Genomic DNA, 20499 nt, shown 5'->3' on the forward strand with positions numbered 1-20499 from the left:
TCACAGGATACTCCAACAAAAATGGCGGAGATGGAGCCGGCCGTGGTGGCGGCGCAACTGCGCTCGGCTGTGCGCGACCTGCGCGTCCGCGGACTGAAGCAAGCCACGCAGTTCGCGGCAGAGCTGCTGCTTGGCATGGGCGACGCCGCACATCGCCGCTCGTCGCTGGAGCCGAGGAGATGCGACGAAGCGGAGGACGAGCTGGAGGACTGGGCGGAAGCCGATCGCTTCGAGGCGGCCAAGGCCTGTTTCGACGTGGGCGAGTACCTCCGCGCTCACCACATGCTGGCACAGGGAGACGGGTCCTTTTCGCTTGGCCCGGAGGGTGAGGATGTGTGCCGTATCCCCACGCAGAAGACGCGCTTCCTCAAGTACTACGCCCTGTATCTGGTAAAAAACCAATCTATAGCTGGTGATGGATGATAGGGCTGCCTGCTAACCGTTATCGTTCATTTTAATGACTGGAGCAGGCGGGTGAGAAGGCAAAGGAGGAAATGGATCTGGAGATGAACGTGACAGGCAGCACCAAAGGTCCGTTGGTGGGCTTACTTGTTGTATTTGAGCTGCAGTCACGATGACTAAGTGGCGTGACTATCTCGTTGCTGAATGTTGAAACAGAGGTGGACCGCAACTTGCATCGCCAAGGCACAAATCCTCACCTCAAGGAGCTGTATCTGTCGCTAAGCGCTGCCTACCAGCACAACTCGCTGGACGGCTTCGGTCTCTATCTCTACGCTGTTGTTCTCAAGCGACTGGGCTACAGCACTAGCACTGGCAGTACCCAAGTCCAATCGTCCACCCCAGTTAGTATGAAGACTCGCCACCGAGCAGATTTTGCTGAGGAACGGCGGCGTCAGCAACTCCATGCCCCTGATAATGGTAGCAGCAACCAGGGACGCAGTAAGAGTGAGACTGGCGCAGCACCCACGCTAACGTTTGACGTGACTACGCGGTTTATCCTGGTTGAATCTATTCGACGTTACCCGTGGAATTGGTCAGCTTGGATGGAGCTAGCAGCCCACTCACCTTTCACATCCAATGTACGTCATAGTATGCTCGCTCACGTTCACGGTATCTTGCAAACTCTTAACTTGTCGTGCTGCTGTAGGAGGAAGAAGTGATCTTGGCGACCAGTTGCCCCTGGATGTTCCAACTCTTCCAAGCTCATGTGCTACTGGACCAGCAGCAGAATGATGTTGCGCGGGCTCTTCTGACAAGTTTGGAAGAGCAATTCCCACAGAGTACCTATCTGTTGGCGCAGCAGGCACTGACTAGCTACCACATTCGGGACTTTGATCAGTCGCAGGAGCAATTCGAGCGGCTTGCTGCCCAAGATCCGCATCGGATGGAGAACATGGACGTTTATTCGAACGTGCTTTATGTGAAGGAGGACAAAACAGAGCTTAGTCGATTGGCGCACCGAGCACTCAAAGTGGAAAAGTACCGACCGGAGACGTGCTGCATCATTGGCAACTATTACTCGATCAAGAACAAGCATGACCGCGCCATTATCTACTTTCATCGTGCTTTGAAGCTGGATCCCAACTTTCTGTCGGCATGGACACTCATTGGCCACGAGTATATCGAAATGAAGAACACCAGTGCAGCTATCGAAGCCTATCGCCATGCAGTCGACCTCAACGTGCGGGACTATCGAGCTTGGTATGGTCTTGGGCAAGCGTACGAGATTCTCAACATGTTCCTCTACAGTATCTACTACTACCGTAAATCGGTGGTGATCCGCCCGTACGACGCGCGCATGTGGTGTGCCCTAGGTGGGTGCTATGAGAAGCTGAATAAGGTCGACGAAGCTCTCGCGTGCTTCCACCGCGCAGTAAACAATCAAGATCGTGAGGGTATCGCTTCCTACCATCTAGGGCGACTCTATGCCTCACGAGGACAGCAACATGAAGCCGCCAAGTTCTACCAGATGCACCTCGGTCTTCGAAGTGTCACAGCATCACTTTTGCGCGATCAAGACGGCGCCAAGAGCTCCGTATCTGGGCGGAATAGCGAGGACGAAAGAGAGGTGCTCGTGCTTCCTGGTGGCAGTGGTGGAAATATCCGTGTCGATACCCCACAAGCGCTCGCAGCAATTTTGTTCCTCGCCAACTATTACAAGCAGCTAGGTCGCTTGACCGAGGCCACAATCTTCTGCAACCGGTTACTGGACATGCAGGGGCCGGAAAAGGAGGAAGCCAAGGCACTCTTGCGCGAGATGCACAGCCTCGAGGCAACTCGTATGCAATTCGCTTCGACGACAGAATCCTAGTGGATATGATCAGTCATATTTTGGTTACTATGGCGTTGAAGAGACTAAAAAGCGGCACCGGTAAACCCGCGTATTCATCTTCTGTTGCTCCGATAACACAAAAGAACGATTGAGTTTGCCGATAACACCCCCAAAGCGTTTCTTTTCTCCGCCTTGTGATGAGCTCAGCGCCACCCAAGATGCCTCCATCTTTCGTGCAAGCGCAAGAGCTGCATCGCACGCAGCAGACCAGGCATTATTTTGTTCTTCGGTAGGAGCATGGAGCTCTATTGTCAGCTCTTTCATTGCTTGCATCTGCTGAAATCCGATTATTTGCTCAGCTTGGCCCAGTGGAGAGATGCCAATGGCGATAGTCATTCGTTTCATCTTGGGAACGGAAGCGCCACTCAACAACTCACAAATGCCACTACGCGAGAGGTAAAGTTGCGGCATGCGCAAGGATAACACCTCGCACTCACGCAGTCCGTCCTCCAGAAGCCTCCCCACAGATGCGCTCACGCTGTGCGAAGTCATTCCATCGCGACTATAGTAGGCGATACGACATGATCGATGTGCCGCGTAGTCAGCAATGCGACTAACTGTGTCTGCAATTTTCTTGTCGGTTTGGTTACCATTGCCTTGCACTGTGATGGCCACGTCAAGATGCTTCAATTGTGCAAATCCACTTTGTAATTCGGCAGATAGAGTGTCCAGCAACTTATCTGAAAACAGGTTGCTGTTGGAGGACCACGTCAGTGTTTCCACTTGCTGTAGGTCCCATGGTTCACCGGCTTGCCAATCCACTTCCATCGTCTCGGTTCCGTTAACGACGCCTGCCGAGGAACTTCTTACACCGCTGAGGTCAATCTTTTGCAGAGTACTCCCGGGAGTGAATAGGCTATCCAGCCAGCGCGACTCAATGGCGACATAGTTGGAGCCGAAGTTGATGCTCTCCAGTCGATTGCTACCATCCGCGAGGGCAGCACGGATATTCTCCTCGATCGTATTTTGGTCTCCAGACAAGGATGACGGGATCGACGTTGGCACTGGTTCTGGAAAGCAGGACTCCAAAGAGAGGCTTTCGAGACGTGGAAGGCTAGCCAGAAGGGGCTTCAGCAGAGCTGCGTCTTCATACTGCAGAGTGTTAAACGAGAGATCCAGCGCCTTTAAGCTGCCAAGAGCTGATAGGGATCCCGCCACAGGGTTACTCTCGCCAATCAAACGCCTCATGATGGTAGAAAAGTCGGCTCGCTGGGGGACTGCAATCCCACGAAGACCGAGTCGTTCGACGCCTCCACGCAGCTGCGGTACACGCAGCAATTGGCACAGTACCTTGAACGCTGTAACATTGAAGAAACCATTCGAGATATCAAGCTCTTTCACCGGAGGTAGTCCTGGCGTCGAGAAGACGTCCACCAAGTCCTGGAGATCATCCGCCGAGTGAAAACCGACACTACTGAGATCAAGCAGGTGTGCTCCATTTTTCACCACCAGTACGGCATTGATTTGTGGATTCGGTTTTGACCCGTTCTCACCGCACTGCATTCGTCAAAAGATAGCGGAATGACCAAAACGTAAGTACAGTACAGTCGCAAGCTCCTGTGAAAACGCAGACAGCTGTGTACCAGCTACTTTGAAACGTACCTTCTTCAGGTAGATACTTTTTGCAGACGGTGGCACGCGTAAAACACTTGCAACATAGTTATTATGAATTCGAGGATTTCGCCGGCGAGCTAGTTCAGCCGCGTCGCGCGCAAGCGCCGCTGCGTCATTGTTCTCCTCCTCCCTCGATAGTTCTTGGAAGCCCATGTGGCGCTTGATAGCCGTAATACCCACGTCATCGGCTTGAACAGATTCCGTGACACGACCCACAGACGCATTCTGTGCGTTAGGATCCCCCGCCTCGAGAGAAAAGCTTTCCCAAGGCGTTGCATCTTCCCCACATGGGCATTCTTTCGGACCGAAACACGTCCGTTTGACTTTCCACAAAATCGGAGCGGCAGCGCCTGGGCCTCCCAATACGAGCATCTCCTGGTGCGGATCTACCCCATTGACCTCAAGTCGGTTGTAGAATCTGCTCCTTCGGTTGATAAAAGTCCGAAGGCAGCTTGTTAGCTTCTTGTCGAGATCGCCAATTGTATCGCGATCCAACCCGTCGATTTGGGTGCACCACCTATCCACACGGCTCTCCTTCACCAGGCTGCGCTCTGTCATCAACTGCAATATCGAGTTGCAGTCGTCAATGCTCAGCCCTGCTCACAGAGGCAATAGCACAAGACAGTGGTCATACATTTACTTTCAAGCACGCAATCTGGGTGTTCCCGCCAACGCACCCGAGTGCACTGCGCCTTTGGTGCCCGTCTTGTGCATGCACGGATGCTTGAACCTCTGCGTCGTTCGGTGTCGGATCTCCCCACGGCGGATCTGCACGCCTAGATCCACGATACGGAGATACTGCAGCCATGCAACACCCAATCAGTAAGGCCAGAGTCTCTAGACCCCTTGTTCCTAGCTACTGGACGCACCATCTCGAACCACTTGGCAGCCGACTGCGGCGACAGATTCGCCAGCGTGTTCGTCTCCAGCTTGTCGATGGCATCCCTATAGATTTCCCGCAGCCGGTCGATCTCCGCGAACGCCGCCGTCAGGTGCTTCGACAAGCGCTGGCCCTCGCCCCGCATCGCCCAAAACAAAAACTAGAGACTAGAGACTAGAGACCGTAACACTAACGCCAGCCAATGAAAATTCACTTTACAACTTGAAGTCTTGTCCTAATTTGCGTCATCCGTCATGGTCAAGATGGTCGATCGCTGCTGCTCCGGCGTTGCCGCTGCCGCGCTTCCGCTGCGCCAGTTTGGTCCTGCTCGAGGCCTTGATGACCTCCCGTGTCAGCACCTCCGTCTCCACGCCTGGCTCCTGCTCGCCGTCCTCCGGTCCCAGTGAGCCATTCGTGGGCAGCTGCGCCAGCGACTGCGTGGCGAGGACGGCGCTGATGGCGACGGCCAGAGGCGGCACGGCGCCGCGGTCGAAGCCCACGCGGTCCTTCTCCTTGTCTTTGTCTTTGGCCTTCTCCACGACGCTGCTGAGCTGCTGCGTCCGTCGGTAGCGACTCGAGCGCGCCGTCGCCTTCTCGTCCCCTCCGCGTGTCGCCCGACGTCGGGTTCGAGACGGCGAGTCTGCAATCTGCGGGGATAACAATCCAGGGTCAGCCAAGACAAGTTTCAGGACAAGACTTAAAGAGGAGAAGAACCAGTCGTACCAGGGAGAAATTAATGTCCGGGTCGCTCCTAGCCCCCTCAGTCTACAGAGAACAGGGACAAAGTACCAGAAAAGTTAGCGCCAGAGTCGCAAGAGTGGGCAAGAACAAGCAAGATGCAGCCAGCAACAATGAATGGACGTACTGCATCGATCATGAGTGTCGCTCGGTCTTGGCACAGCTGCAGTAGCGCTGTGATTGCCGGTGGCTCGAGGGTTTCGAACTCGGACGTGAGGCTGTTTTCCCCTTCGTAGCCCACGGGCGGTGGCCAGAGACGAGCAGCAGGGATGGCGTTTTGGTACGGGTCCGAGCAGTTGGTAATGCCCATGAGCTTCACGATTCGCGCGGCACCTGCAATCACTTCCTTTGAGCTCGTCAGGAGACTCGCCTGGGTATACTCTGCGCGTGCGAGCTCCACTTCAGCCGCCCGCAGCTTCTGCTCCAGTAGCCGAGGATCTTCTGTTGAAGCTGTCGCCTGAGAGATTTCCAGTGAGTGGAGCTGCTCCTCAAGCTCGGCTTGGTTGAGTTTGATCTGCTTCAGTCGCGCTTCGTACAGTTTGGCCTGCTCCTCGAAGCTCGCGTTAAGCTCCTCGCGCCGTGTGAATTTCTGGAGAATGAGCTCCATCTTGGAGAAACCGGTGGCCTTTTGGATTTTTTCACACATGGATTCGCACTGCTGCAGAGCGACTTTGGCCGCTAACGAACGCGTGGTCGCACTAAACGTTTGTCGGGCTTGCTTCCGAGCCTCTTCTTCGACAGTCGAGCTGGACGATTTCCCGTTGGCCGTCCGTACGCTTTCAATCATCTCCAGTCGGCGTTGATACAACTTGTCGGACGAAGCCTGATCGTGGGCTACTTTCTCGCGGGATCGTTCGAGCTTGTCAACGACAGCAGACAACAAGCGTTTGCTCTTCTCAACTGCCTTTCGCACGACAGGGAGCTCCTCATTCTGCAGATGGGCCTTCTTCATGAGGAGAACCTTCTTCTCAGCCTGGAGATCTTTGAGCTTCATCTGCAACAGACGCAGCTCCTTCTTGTTGGCTTCAAAGTGTGCTGGAGCGCAGGCTGGGAACAGCTCACATCCACGGATGAGCTTGCGATGGGTCTTTTCCTGGTAGTCGATGTTTCTCGTCACCTGCTCAAGCTTTGCTAGGCGAGAGCTCATTTCCTCCGCGGCGTGCTTTGCCATATCGCACTCACGCATCGTCACTTCGTACCGCCGTGTAGTCTCACGAATCTTGCGCTTCACATCCTGAAGGTACTTTTGCTTTTGAGCCACTTCAGTCTTCACGGTGTCGTACAGAGTTTGGAGTTTTAGCACTACTCGATGGTTGTACGACTGCTTTAGATCCCAGTCAGACTGAGGGTAGTCCTGGAAGTGGGCGGGTAACCCGAAGGATGTCGCGATGGTCACCAAGTCTTCCGTGCTGGCAATACTATCGAGCTCCAGCTCCTTGGAGGGAAGCCCCGCTTTCGCTGAAGCTCCATTAGCGAGGGAAATGGGGGAAGGTGCTGCTGATATCGAGTCCTTGGAGGCCACGTCCGGCTTTTTAGACTCCTTTCGGTTGCCAGCGGTTGTTGTCGGATTTTGGGTTTGTGTTCGTTGCTCTTGCAGCGAGGGTAACGACGCTGATGGCTTCAGAGCTGCAGTGGGGAGGCGGCGTACAGATGATGTCAGCACACCTTTCACTGTTGTGTATGCGGTCTTTTTCCGAAAGAGATGTTCGGGGGATATCACATCCACGGTCTGGTTCACGAGCGAGGTCGGGACCGATGTCATCAACACACTTGCGTTCTTCACTGCAGCCAGCTGTGAAGAAGTCATTGCGCCTCGAGGCCGACGCGTGGTGGGGTCAAACATACTCTTCTTGACATCCCAAAACCGTGCATCGAACAGCCCAGAGCGAGCTTGTGATGAAGCAGGCGTCAGCGCTGTTTTGGAGTCGCCAGCATCATGTCGTCTAACTTCTTCGTCAATTCCGTCTCCAGGTCTACCACGAGATGAGCCCAATGGAAGCAGTGAGCTTGATGATGGTGTATGCAGCATTGCTGGGATCGACCCCGAACTGTTGTTGTTGCTACCAACATTGGAACCATTCGCCTTCTCGAGAATAGGATTCTGCACGACTGGATCACGGACAACAATATCCCGGCCAAGTGCAAGCCACGGAAACTGGATCCAGACCCATCGCTGGTAGAAGAAGAAGCAGTTTTTGAGCGCTTCCTTGTCCTTGATAGTGGAGCTCAACGTCGCGATGCTCGGGGCATTCGATGCCGGTGGGAAATTGTCTAGTGCTGCTAGCAGAGCAGAAGACGCAGTCGATAATGTGCTTTCCATGGTGGATAAGCCACCTAAACCGGGTGAACCAATTGATGACACTGAAGACAGCGTGGCTCCAGAGGTGGCGCCTACAGCTGAATTGCCGACTGTCTGGACGTGTGGTAAATTCTCGACAAACAGGAACCCATCCAAGTAAAGCCTCTTTAGGTCGAACGGTGCATGTACAAACTGGGGCAACGGGCGTTGATACGACAGACAGAATTCATACATGAAGCGAGTGACGAGTTGCACAATCGCAGTAAAGTTCTTGGTGCTGGGGCGGGCGCTGTGATACCAGTCGTCAATGCTCTTGCCATACTCCTTGACAATATCGAAGGTCATCACGTAGACCGGTGGGTCGGACGGGCTCGTTGCAGCGCCATAGTTGAGCAGTGGACCATCGGTGAGAACCTTCCAGTACCCGAAAAGCTCGGATTTGTAGTTGGCGGTGTACAGAAGCTGAAACATGGGCAGGTTCACAAGAACTTGACGCAAAGCGTCCCACTGGTAACAACGCTTGAGATGCCATGGCAGTTCCTCGACCCGACGGAAAGTGGTTGGGTGGATACGAAAGAAGCGAATGAGCCACTGATGGTACTGCTGCTCCGCGCGCTCGCTGCCGATGTAGCGCCACCAAATGACGTCGCGCAGTATATCTTTACACATTGGTAATACCACAACCTCCTGGACGAAGAGCACACTCAAAGTGCGTAGCGCACGTAAGAGCGCTTGCCACTCGTCGTCAGAAAATGCTGTCAGGTGTCCCATGCTTCCTTTACTGTCGAATGACGAATTTTCATCGTCAGAGTTATCCCGACGGCGGTGAATACCACGTGCCTCAGTCACCACAGCATTGAGAATAAATCGCAGTTCATTCAGCAGCAATCCGTGACGACTGACGTAGAGAAGGCACAATGCTCGACCAAGAAGCTCCCCCAGTGGCACCACAACGCGTCCACCCGTGAGATAGTCTGGCCTGTTGCCAAGCTTGTTGAGGGATCCATTCTTGCTCCCTCTGGGCTCGGTGGAAAAACGTTTGAGCTTGTGTCGTACGGCTTCCAGCATGGAGCCTGTTGCGGACGGGCTCTTCGAGTCCATCGATGTCGAAGCGGAGCCACCTTCCACCGTTAATTGTGCTCGAGATCCCTCCGCGCGTGTCATGTTCACGAACATCTCTTTGGTCTCGTGCACACTTTTCACGCGTTTGATCTCATTCCACCCTGGATTCGAGGTGTTGTCGTCATCTTCACGTGGGAGAAAGTCAAGAGGGCGCTGAGAATCGTTGGTTTCACGAACTGCAGCCTCAGCAGCAGCTCGTGCCATCTCAATTTTTGCTCGAGTATCGCTCTGGTGGAGGGAGAACCGACGCCCAGAAAACTGCGGCAACTGGGGGTCTGCGCCCGACGTTTTTCGGATTGAAGCTGAGCTCGCGATGGAAGCTGTGGCCCCAGAAGGATTATGACTGGCGTCTTCTCCGTACTCCAACAAGAACTGCATGGCATCATCTGTCGAGAGTTGGTCAGGCGTGTATCCAGCCTCCATGCTACGGAGTACCGATTCCAGCAGCTGACCCACACTGTCAGCGCCCAGCCAGCTTTCAAATACGGCGTGGATGTTGAATCCCTCCTTCACCGCCCAGAACAAGCACACAAGGAAGTTCTTGAGAAAGTGGGGGCTGGCGCTCATCGGCACGCCGACGATGGCATTCTGTTGGATTTCAAAGAGTTGCAGCCCCGTTCTTCTTGGAGATCCGTCTTCATCCTGGTCGCTGCTGTCGGAATTCTTGGAGATGAATTTCTTGACGATGCCCCTCCGGTTTTCTTCGGCGAGTGGGAGGACGTGTATGAGCTTCCAGTTGCGACGGCCGGCCTCCACTTTGATCCTCTCGATCATTTGGGCACTGAGACTCGTCTTCTCGTAGTAGTCACCTCCGACCCCGACCTCATCGCGTCCTCCTTTATCGCCTCGCAGTATCGTATAAGCAGGCGAACCCGCCCCATTGTTAGTAGATAACACCTGGGATAACTTGGCCGTGGGGTAGTTGAGCGTCCCTGAGAAAATAATGCGAACATTGGGCGGAAAGGATAGCGGGACCCACTTCAAGATGCTCTCACCGTTGTTGGTATGCAGTCGGTGCAGCCCATCGACCACAATAATGACGCGGCCTTTTTTCGAGGCGGACTCCAAGAACCGAGGGAACTGCCAGCTTAGTCTTTCTTCCACGTCAGGGATCTCTTTGGTGAGTTCAAAGTACTCCTTGATCTCTCGCAGAATGCGCTCGAGCAGATTTGATACAGAGCAGGACTGTCGTGAACACCCTACGACGTGCGCAAAGATGAACTCGGGGTACGAGGACTGCCAGTTCTGGAACATTTTCTTCCGCCGCACGACCCAATTCGCGAGGAAGGCACTTTTGCCCATTCCACTCTCGCCCAGCAGAATCACAGGACCCTTGGGGGTATGCATCCCGTCAACGTCACAGAATTCGTCAAGCTCTCGAGTGAGTCGCGGGTCTTCGTGGTACACGAAGTCGCCTGTTTTGAGGCGCAGCCGCATGAAGCCATGGTGGAAGGCGCTCTCGAGATACGACATGGAATCCCAGCACTCGCTGTTGTTGATGGATGCGGTTGCACCAGCTCCATTAGCTGCCGCGCTTCGTCTCCGATCCATCGCTTGCTGTGTTTCGTGGAGGTTCTAGCTAACGACTCGTGGTAACGGAAAATGGTGAGTGTTGCCGTTTTATTTATTGTGAATTCCGGCCAAATTTGCCGAATCGGGTCGGTTTTGGGGCACCTGTCCAACCGACCTATACAAACATCAAGTCATTTGCCGAATCGCTGGCCAACAAACATATGGTTCTGTGACCGCATGTCAAGCCCAATCCGTACTTAGTAGGTGTCAAGGGGGCATAGCCGGGCGACCATAGTCAACCCAAGTGCTTTGGCGATTCGCCGGGCCGGAAAATTAGAGTAGAACAAACAATAGCAAATTTGGAAACGGATGCTGATCGAGATGAAGCTTCGCGAGGTTACAGGCATTAGTCTGAATGTACATTTCTTTTGTTGCGGGCAAAATCTACAGCTACCCTAGTGTAAACTACCTCCTGAATACTTGATCTGTGGCCAGCCTTTCCCTTGGGCCTGCCTTCTTACAGTACAGCGTATGCGTATCCGTCTTCAGAGACGATTCTCACTTCATGTGACTCCGATGTCGATGCACCCGCAGCAGTTTGGGTCATCTTCGCCGATTCACGCTGTGCGATCTTCTGGTTGTCGCCAAAGTTCTGACAGAATCTCGCAACGGTCTCGTGACCGTGTGACCTGGCCAATGCCACCACATCGAGTCCGCGGGTCGTCTTGTGGTGGATGCTGCCTCCGTAGTCCAGAAGCAGTTTACACATTGGTACGCTCCCAGACTGAGCCGCTAGGTGAAGTGGAGTCTTGCCATTGAACGCGTTCTTGGTGTTCACGAAGGCGTCGTACTCGAGTAGCAACTGGAGCACAGGCATCGCTTGGCATGCAACCGCCACGTGCACAGCTGATACACTATCGGCGTTGCACAGGTTCACGTTCGCGCCATACTCGATGAGCATCTCCACCACTTCAAGGTCTCCCAGTTGAACGGCCGAAAGCAGGGGCGACACGCCGCCCGCGTCCGTGACATTCGTGTCGGCTCCGTGAGTCAGCAGCATCGCCACAATGCTCTGGTGTCCATAGCGACACGCAGCATGAAGGCTTGTCAGTCCATCCTCCATCACCGCATTCGGGTTGGTACCTCGGTACAAGATGGACTCAACTGCGTATGCATGGCCGATTTGGCTAGCCACGTAGAGTGCCAGCTCCCATTGACGGTCCTCATTCCACCCTTCAAGCGGAGCTGAAGAGCTTCCGAGGGCCTTCGAGTCCAGCAGAAGGTGGTCTCTGAACTCCTCGAGGAACGAACGCATCGAAGATACCTCGCTGCTAGGTAAGTGCAGCTTGGGGAGCCCCGGCAACAATGTTTGCGGGGCCTTGGTATTCGAGGAAGCCGAGCTGCTCTTGGTTGTCATGGTAGGGTTGCGGGCCAGGAAAGCAGTGTGACGACGGATGTCAATTCCGCGATAGTAGCGAGATCTGCGACCGGTGGCTTGCAGCTTCGACGGCTTTTTAGACGACGAACCAGCGGATATCCGATGTGCCATGCACTTCGCAGACGCCTGCTTCATACTCGCACGGTGTCCATGCTTGCCGATTGATTTGTCGGTAAACGCTGGGAGGACCTGCAGCTCACGAAGCTCGAACTCGGAGTCTTCGCACTTGTGGCTGCTCGCCTTTGAGTCGTCTGCTCGGAGATAATACTCGGCTCCAGCTTCATACAAAGAGCTCTCTTCAGAAGGGGATCGCATCCTGCGCTCCCTATCAGTGTTCCATGTGCTGCTGCTGCTCATGACGCTTTGGCTGCTGCTGGAGAACGAGGTCGTGCTCTCGCTCGCAACGCTGTCTGAGCTGCTGCATCGGCTGCTACCTGAAGCTTTCGGAATCGCGGGCAGAGTCGACCGCGTCGCCAGTTGATAATTTTCTTCGAAGCCAAAGAACACGTTCAGGGTTATGAGTACTTGGCACTTCTCCAACGAGTCAATGCTTTGGAGGAATGGGCGAGGGAAGGTGTCGAAGAGGCCTCTCACAGTACTGATGAAGAGTTCCAGCCCCCGACGGCGGCTCTCCAGCACGGCGGGCGTGTTGCGCTTGATGAGGAATTTGGACGGGAAGGGGTAATTGCGGAGGAAGTAGTGGAAGCTGCGGAACGTGCAGTTCCAGTTGCGGCAGCGGCAGGACGAAATTTCGCTGTTTGAGCTTGACACCGAGTGGAAAGAGTTTGCCAGCGAGCGGTTCGACGAAGGTGCCCCCGAGTGAATGGTCTCGGAGCTGTGGGCGCGTGACAGCAACGCAGTCGACGGGGTCTTGGTAGCTCGAATCAAGTCCTTCCAGAGCTTGCGGAACTGCGAGTAGGAGCGCATGGCAGACACGCGGACCCCGGACGTGTTGCCGGTCATGCTGTTGTTCTCATCGTCGTCTTCTTCTTCGAGCAAGAACTGGGAGCTGGTGCTCGTGATGCTGGACCAGTTGCGCGCCAGTTCCTCTTGTCGGAGCGCGCGCTCGTGCAGCTGGATGGCGAAAACTTGCTTGCCTGCGCGGACTTCGTAGAACGGGACGGCGACTTCGTGGGTCTGTAGCCAGCTCATGGTGTGTGGGGCGGAGTCGTGGCTGGTTTAAGTACCCTTGCGGAGCAAAGGGTGAATTCGTTTTTGAGCGCTGCAACCGCCCGCCGAACCCAGCGCAGCGCCGCCAGCCGCTGTCTGCCCATGGTGTGCTGGTGCAACGCTCCCACGCAAGGTTCGTCTTTCCAGCAGTCGTAATGGGGCCGGCGCACAGCGTTCAGACGCTTATCAGTCCGTCTTAGCTGATCCCGTCTAGTTTCATTCTCAGGATCGTTACGCACGTCTGGGCTTTCGATCGTTTCAATTAGCTGCTCCATTCTTCTACAACTCCGGTAGACTAATGCTGACCCCGTCGTAGTCGACGCGCAATAACTCAGCAGCGGGTCTCTACGACTGGACAATCGCTGCAATGTTTGACGCGCCGCACGCCTTTCATCACGCGTTGCGCGTTACCGGACGGCGTGAGCTTCTGGGTCGAGGCTGAAACGGACGCTGCGGTTGTTGTGGGGCTTCGTGAGCTGCTCGAACTGCGCCTGGGCCGTCTTGCGCGTGGTCATGTACGCGTCCTCGGCCGCGTTGCGCATGGCAATGATCCGCGCCATGAAGTCCTCTTGGGCCCCAGTCTCTCGCTTGGGGGAGACGCAGTGGTCCACAACTTTGATAAGCGAGCTCTCGTGGATCTTGATCTCGCCAATTTCCTCCATCTCGTCGATCGGTTCAACCAGTCCGGATGCTGCCACCTGGCGCTCGAGTTCATCCCAGCGACGGGTAGCTGATGGGGACTCCACGTCACCGACCCCCCATGTATTGACGCGCTGGCGGGGGCGTGGTGGGGTGGCGATTGTTCATGTCATCATGCGTTCACTCTGGGGCCTCTTTGAAACCTTTGGCGCTTCGGCCTTGGATATTGAAGGAGGAGGTGGTGGTGGTGGCGTCTTCATCTTCTGGAGGTCGCGCCGCCGACAGTTGTGTACGCTGGGAGTTGACCTGCTTGTCGCGGCAGACGTTGCATCGACGCCAAAGCCCGCCAGCACTTCTTGTCGGGCGGCATCAAAGTCATCTAACCGGCGAGCGTGAGGGAGGCAGCTCGTACAAAAGGCGACTGGGTGCAGGATTATCTTCTTGCTGCCGGTCTTGGCGAACCCCAACTTTTTCTTGGCGCAGCACGCATGGCAAACGACGGTCGAGCACATTTCGCACGCGGCGGTACCGCTGAACATGTTGAAATTCTTGGCGCAAATGGGGCAGCTTCGTTGTCGGGTCATACTAATCGATCTTGCAGGTCGTTGGCGGGCTGAGGAGTCTGGACTTGAGCGGATGAGCCACGACAGCTTCTTGTTCTGCGCACACACGCTGGCTTTGGCGCCGTACATGAGCGTGAGGGCTACCGAGTGCGTTGCGACGCTCTCGGAGACGTTGCCGTTGGGGTCGAACCGAGCCTTCATGAAGACGTCCACGCCGCCCGGAGACTCCGGGGTCTCACTGTACAGAATGCAGGACGAAATTTGAGCGCGCGCAATTTTCTTGTCGTCCAGAGGACCGTAGCCAGGGATGTTAACCGAGTGCATCAGGTGATATCCAATGCGTTCGTTGCTGTCTTCGCGAGTCAGAATCCCCGTGGCCTCAATGAAAACGAGGTCGCGTGGCCGGACGATGGGGGCAAGTGCAGCGTGAGGGGTGCCCTTCACGACCCACTTCCAGGCATGCCGAAAATACGATATATATCTATTTTCTCAAGTTAACGAAATACGTATTTGTTTGTATACCAAGGAGAGAAGAAATAAATAATCTGAAGACCCCGTGCTGACGCAGTAAATTATTCAGTAAATTACTTCCTGTGCGAGGTACATTAAAATATACAACTGGGACTAGCCCGGGGACGCCTGTACTAACACTCAAATCCCCAATGATACCTGTCAGAAAGAGGGCAGCCATTCTTCACGTTGTAACTTTGACCACGCTCACGCTGCAGACCGCGACTTGAATTCTTGAATTCTTGAATTCTTGCCGTCTTTTGCAGCAGCACCAAGGTCTCCACTATCCTACGAGTTCAAATGTTTCCCACCGCTTCAACTGTAGACATGGAGCGCGCTTTACTTTACATTATACTGCCCCTGCACCCCTCCCCTCGTCTTTTGCTTTAGCTTTAGCTCATTCTTACTCAGCAATCGAGATGTCTGATGAGCGAAGAAGATGGCTGCGGTACAGGTATTCATATCCTTCGTCCTTTGTCCTATCCACTTTGTTCCCGAGCGCGCAGCTCAGCTTATACGATTCGCGCGTCGCTGCGTCTCGCGCGGTCCCAGTAGCTCGAGGCGAAAGTGTCGGTTGTTTGGTGGTAAGCCTGCGCGCTAGGCGGAGTGTCGTCTGCGGGTGGGGATTGCGGCTGGCGCCGTAGAGAGGAGACGCGGGCGGCGACGCCACCTTCAACGGTGAGCAGGTCTTCCGAGTTGACGCTCTCGTTGCTGGTGGGGCGCGCCTCCTTCCTGCTCTGGAGCCACTTGGTCAGCGCCTTCACCGCCACGTAGCCCACGCGCGCGAACAGACAGAGCAACACGAGAGCGTTCACGCAGATGATGATCTGGGAGATCAAATCGCGCACCCGCTGCGGCACCAAGTCGGACGAGACGAGCACGAGCGAGAGCAAAAGCATTACGACGCGCAAGTACGCGGTTAGCAGCCCGATCACGTAGAACACGCGAAGCAAGTAAGGGCGTCGCACGACTGTAGCGACGATGAACACGGCGTTGAAAGCCACGAGCAGACCGAGCTGCACCATCGGGTCGCTCCCCGCGCCGACCACCGCTCCGGAGGCGACGTCCAGCGCCATTTTGGCCACGAAGAAGTAGCGGTTCTCCGTGGTGAAGTCCTGGTAGAAGGAGCCGTAGCGGTGGTTGAACGGCTTCTTCTCGTGCTCTTCCGTCCCGTGATCGGCCAGCTCGTTCACGTAGCGAGTGAGTACGAACACGCCGAACGCTGCCAACCCGAAGCAGGAGGTGGCGAGCACGACAAGAGCCAAGATCAAGCCCCCGGTGGCCCGCTTGTCCCGAACCGAGTACGAGATCTGAAAGCACGCCGTCATGGCCAACGAGTACTGGAGCAGCAGCAGCAACTGGATGCTCACCCACACGGTGCGGTCGTCCAGCATTTGAGCCAGCGGGGTGCTCTCCTTCTTGAACACTCGCAGTGCCAACCGAGCTGCAAAATAGAGCGCTATCAGCAGCCCGCACACCACCAGCAAGGCCAGTAATGTGTAGTAGAACAGGTAGTCCGGGTTCACGCCAAGCGTGTTGGCGTATCGACTCACACCGCCCAAACTCGAGTCCGTCCCACCGCTTGACAGCAGGCGCTGCCTCATTGTTGCGCGGCTCGAGGACTCCGCCAACGAGCTTGAAGGGAAAATCTGAAGGTTTGTCCAGCTAAACTTCGCACAGAACTCGACGAAGAACACAGGAACGCCCTCCAGGTTAAGCGAGCCAAGAAGCGTGATGAATTGCCCCTGGGCGATCAAGTGCAAGAGCTCAAAAAGACCTCCGTTCGCCGACGGAATGGCACTTGCAGACGCTAGCGCTCCTACCATCGTAGTACCGATCGCTGCAACCCCCGCTATCGCCACGCCTGAAGATGTGATTGCCGTCAAATAATTCCCAGCGTCATTCATTACCGAGATTTGGAAGGACGAGTAGTCCGTGTTGAGCCCCGATATGGGGTATTCCAGGTTCACGCCCAAGCAATCGCCGCACGAGATCCCAGACGTGTCGACGTCCCCAGCGGCACTGGCAGCGCGAGAAGCCACCGTTTGCGCGGCGGCCACAGCTTCATCGTAGTGGTCCTCGGCCCAAGGTTTGAGGTAGTAGTCGTAGGAGAAATACGCCACAGGAATGATCAAGAGCAAGACGGCGAGTTGCGTCAAGATGGCGCACGCGCAACACTTCGCGCAGCAACCCATTGCACCTCCGAACGAATGCGCTATGCGCAGACAAACTGCGGTCGCACAGCTCGAGCTCGAAACGGACGTCGGGCGTCTGAAGCACACAAATAGCGATACGGTAAGCTTATCTTGACACTCGGGCTTTGAGTGCTAATACTTTCTAGTTTACCATTAGTGTGATAAGAAAACTACGAGGAGAGCGGTGCTTGCTCCGTCTAGAATGCGCTGCGGAGGTCTGTCTATCCTAAGCTGGGGCCACGTACAGAATGCCCATATTCTTGAAGTCGCGCTTCTTCAGCGACTTTTTCACCAACGGCAGAGCCTCTAGAATGGCTCCGAAGTCGGGTCGGCGCGCTGGGTCGTGATGCCAGCAGTGCTCAATGAGTTCGCCTATCTTGAGTGGGGTCTGGCGCGGAAGCGCCGGACGCATTTGCTGGCGTGCAACAGCGAAGGCAGCTGCAAAAACAAAAGCACAACACATTAGAAAACCTGATCAGCACCAAAGTACGGGTTGCAGGGACTCGTTTGCTCACCTTGAATCGGAGTCAGTCCGCGGAAGGGCTGGTCTCTTGCTAGCAGCTCCCACAGCACGATACCGAAGCTGTAGACGTCCGCCTTGTTCGAATACGGTTCGTGGCGGATTACTTCCGGCGCCATCCACCTGTACGTTCCTGTTTCTGCAGTCAAGTCGGACGAACTTCCGATCTCAAGCACACAGCTCAGTCCAAAGTCGGAGATCTTGGCTGTGCCGTGCGAGTCGATAAGCACGTTGCCGGACTTGAGGTCACGGTGCATAATGGAGCACAGGTGGAGATAGTTCATTCCCATCGCCATTTCAGCCGCCAAACGGAAGAAGTCGATCGGGCCGCGACGTGCGCGGATGAGGTCGGTCAACGTGCCGTTCTCCATAAATTCAAACACTACAAAGACAGAAAACTGTTAGAATAATACTGCCAAAAAATCCGCACAGCACCCAGAGAACTTACCCAAGCAGTAGCGAGGTGGGTTGATGGCTGCCCCGAGGAACAGGACGATATTGGGGTGGCGCAGCTTGCTGACAACAGCCACTTCGCGATGAAACTCGTTGAGCAGCTCCTCTCCGACCGCCTCCGTGTTGGTGGACGAGTCGACCACCTTGGCGGCCACGTGCGTTCCCCTCCACCACGCGCTGTAGGTGCTACCTGAACGTCCTGCGCCGACTGCCTTCTCCAGACGCACCTCGTTCAGGTCCAGCTTCCACTCTGCCTTGATCTCGTTCTTGTCCACCATCTGCAGCACGCCCAGCTTCTCGGCCAGGCTCACATTTTCATTACCCGAGTCCTGCGAGCTGCTGGCACTGGGCCTCGTGTCCTCGTCCATGCTGAGCCTGCGCAGGTTCTGCTCGATGAGCGAGCGCAGCTCCTCCTGCCGCTCGTCGCTCATGAACGACCCCTTCACCACGAAGCGGTCCAGCAGCGTGCCGTCCGCCGTGGTCATCACGTCGGCGTCCAGGATGTTGCCCTTCATCATCGTCAGTGCGCGCGTGATGGCGTCCAGGATGTTCTCGCGGTCCAGCGACACGACCACCACCTCGCACACATTGGGCACGATCTCTCCGTTGTCGTCCTTCTTGAGCTGCGCGTTGACGGCGATGGCCGTCGGGTCGCGCTGGTTCTTGGACAGCAGGCGCATGTGCAGCGGCACGTCGTCCGGGTTCACCGACAGCGCGTACCTGGCCGGGAGGCGGCGGAAGTGGGCCTGCACGGAGGCGAACACGGGCTCGTACAGGTGGTTGAGCACCTTGCGCTGGCCGTACGACCCGGACGCGGACACGTACACGTCGCCCACCATGTGCTTGACGACGGCGCGGCACATGTCGTTGACCACCGAGTCCTTGAGGCCGCGCTGCACGCCGAGCGCCGAGGGCTTGGGCGCGACGGGGAAGTAGCCCTTCTTCTCCAGCTCGGCCAGCGCCTGGTAGCTCTGCGCCTTCTTGATGCCCGTGGCCGGCTCGCTGGGCTCCGCGGAGCCGTACGAGCCGGACTGCGCCTTGGCGAAGGGCGCCGGCGGCTGGGCCGCGTCCATGGCGGCGATCTTCTGCGACAGGAGGCGCGCGCGGGCGTCCACGTCCTGCGGGACGATGGGCGCGGCGGGCGGCACGTTGGCACGCAGCGGGACGTTCTCCAGGCGCTCGGCGATGCGCGGCAGGGACGACGGCGAGCGGCCGTAGACGCCGAAGGGCGAGCGGCTGAGCACGTCCTCGCTGCTCATGGGCGCGCCGGGGCTCGTGCTGCTGCTGTTGGGGTCGGGGCTCTCGAGGCGCGCGAGGTCGGCGCCGACGTGCGAGCCCGTGCGCCACTCGCGGTACAGCAGGCGCGCGTCCGACGGCGTGTGCACGGGGGGCGACGCCGAGACTTCGGCGGCCAGGTCGTCGGTGCTGTTCTTGCGGCCGATCGAGGCGGGGGCGGGCGCGAGGGCGGGACTGACACTGGGGGGCGACGAGATCGAGGGCTGCGAGGCGGTGGCTCCACCGGCGTGCATGAAGGCGGCGGCTGTGTGGGGGTAAAGCGCTTATGTGGTCATAGAGCGGTGGTGGTTTCGGCGTGTGCTAATCGCGCCAACACCATTGGCCGAATTTAAAATGGGTACTTTCAGCAGGAATGGGTAGCTTTCAGGCTTTTCACAAATAACTTCACTTCGAGACTCCCTCGAGCCTTTCGCTGGAAGGAAATGATATGCGGACCGTAGGTATTCAGGAAGTCTATTTGACACGTAGTTTGCGCACATTCAGGACATGCCAGTTGGGAAACAAGCTTTCGTGCGAGCGAGAGAATAATCGAGATAAAAAACCGTGACTTTTTCAGTCCTGTAGGGACGCTTATTGTTACCTTCATTCCCAGCATGTCATGCAACCTGTTTGTAAAACTTGCTTTGTCATCAGTTGTGTTGACATGCTACACGACGGGCGGCTTGGTAAGTTCTGCATGCACATTCTGGTTGTGTCCGACAAGTCTCTAACTTAGTGCTGAAAATGGGCACCTCTAAAGAGACGTTGCGGCCTTTTATGCTACTTTATCCATTTTAGAATCGAGTTGAACCTGCGGCAACTGCAACGTGCAGCAGAGCATTTTCCGGCGCGGCTGGCCGGTCACCAGCTTGCGGCTTGTCCGCTGCAGCGGCGTTAGCGTCGAGCCCCTACACTTCACTCCATGATGAAGCGCATGCCAGCTTGGCGAACGTGTCAGCCGTGGTGGCGGGCCAGCCCGAGTGGTGCTGCTTCGAGCCCGCCCGCGCATGAGCAATCAATCAGATTGCTTCCTGCGACGGCGAATCTGTGTCGGATACAGTCGGAGACGCTCGACGCAGAGTGAAGCTAGTGCCGCTGGCTAGAGCACGCCGGCAGATTCGAGCTCTGCTTGGCAATGCCAAGTTGGCATGCAACGGCGACGCGCGAATTACGCTGCAGCGCAATGGATTCTAGTGATGGGGACGTAAACGACGTTAATTTTTACCTATCATATAGTATATGCTGTATGATAGGTTTTTGGCGAATTTTGCTGTTTTG

At 56.0% G+C, this 20499-nt stretch overlaps 7 protein-coding genes across 7 annotated transcripts; 1 reads left to right on the forward strand and 6 right to left on the reverse strand.

Moving 5' to 3' along the window:
* Window positions 1-30: 30 nt before the first annotated feature.
* On the forward strand, window positions 31-2272 carry PHYSODRAFT_566567 (hypothetical protein; the record flags this gene model as incomplete). The annotated part of the gene is made up of 5 exons (XM_009541132.1): window positions 31-390; window positions 471-531; window positions 619-1040; window positions 1109-1951; window positions 1991-2272. The coding sequence occupies 5 exons, from the start codon at window positions 31-33 to the stop codon at window positions 2270-2272; spliced, it is 1968 nt and encodes a 655-aa protein (XP_009539427.1).
* Window positions 2273-2299: 27 nt separating this feature from the next.
* Window positions 2300-4932, reverse strand: PHYSODRAFT_534844 (hypothetical protein; the record flags this gene model as incomplete). Its single annotated transcript, XM_009541133.1, has 4 exons — window positions 2300-3790; window positions 3896-4506; window positions 4585-4705; window positions 4777-4932. The coding sequence occupies 4 exons, from the start codon at window positions 4930-4932 to the stop codon at window positions 2300-2302; spliced, it is 2379 nt and encodes a 792-aa protein (XP_009539428.1).
* A 615-nt stretch (window positions 4933-5547) lies between these two features.
* PHYSODRAFT_534718 (hypothetical protein) lies at window positions 5548-10497 on the reverse strand (the record flags this gene model as incomplete). The annotated part of the gene is made up of 7 exons (XM_009541134.1): window positions 5548-6957; window positions 7048-7472; window positions 7575-8600; window positions 8658-8911; window positions 8999-9221; window positions 9291-9738; window positions 9844-10497. 7 exons carry the CDS (start codon window positions 10495-10497, stop codon window positions 5548-5550), a joined length of 4440 nt encoding a protein of 1479 aa, XP_009539429.1.
* A 2976-nt stretch (window positions 10498-13473) lies between these two features.
* On the reverse strand, window positions 13474-14721 carry PHYSODRAFT_534767 (hypothetical protein; the record flags this gene model as incomplete). Its single annotated transcript, XM_009541135.1, has 2 exons — window positions 13474-13839; window positions 13909-14721. Coding segments are annotated over 2 exons (1179 nt in total), but the record flags the coding sequence as incomplete, so codon positions are not given.
* Window positions 14722-15290: 569 nt separating this feature from the next.
* On the reverse strand, window positions 15291-16604 carry PHYSODRAFT_534734 (hypothetical protein; the record flags this gene model as incomplete). Its single annotated transcript, XM_009541136.1, has 2 exons — window positions 15291-15629; window positions 15681-16604. 2 exons carry the CDS (start codon window positions 16602-16604, stop codon window positions 15291-15293), a joined length of 1263 nt encoding a protein of 420 aa, XP_009539431.1.
* Window positions 16596-16973, reverse strand: PHYSODRAFT_459734 (hypothetical protein; the record flags this gene model as incomplete). Its single annotated transcript, XM_009541137.1, has 1 exon — window positions 16596-16973. A coding segment is annotated over one exon (378 nt), but the record flags the coding sequence as incomplete, so codon positions are not given.
* Window positions 16974-17894: 921 nt separating this feature from the next.
* Window positions 17895-19475, reverse strand: PHYSODRAFT_248565 (hypothetical protein; the record flags this gene model as incomplete). Its single annotated transcript, XM_009541138.1, has 1 exon — window positions 17895-19475. The coding sequence occupies one exon, from the start codon at window positions 19473-19475 to the stop codon at window positions 17895-17897; it is 1581 nt and encodes a 526-aa protein (XP_009539433.1).
* Window positions 19476-20499: the final 1024 nt, after the last annotated feature.

The sequence above is a fragment of the Phytophthora sojae genome (genome assembly GCF_000149755.1).
Source record: "Phytophthora sojae unplaced genomic scaffold PHYSOscaffold_19, whole genome shotgun sequence".
NCBI lineage: Eukaryota > Oomycota > Peronosporomycetes > Peronosporales > Peronosporaceae > Phytophthora > Phytophthora sojae.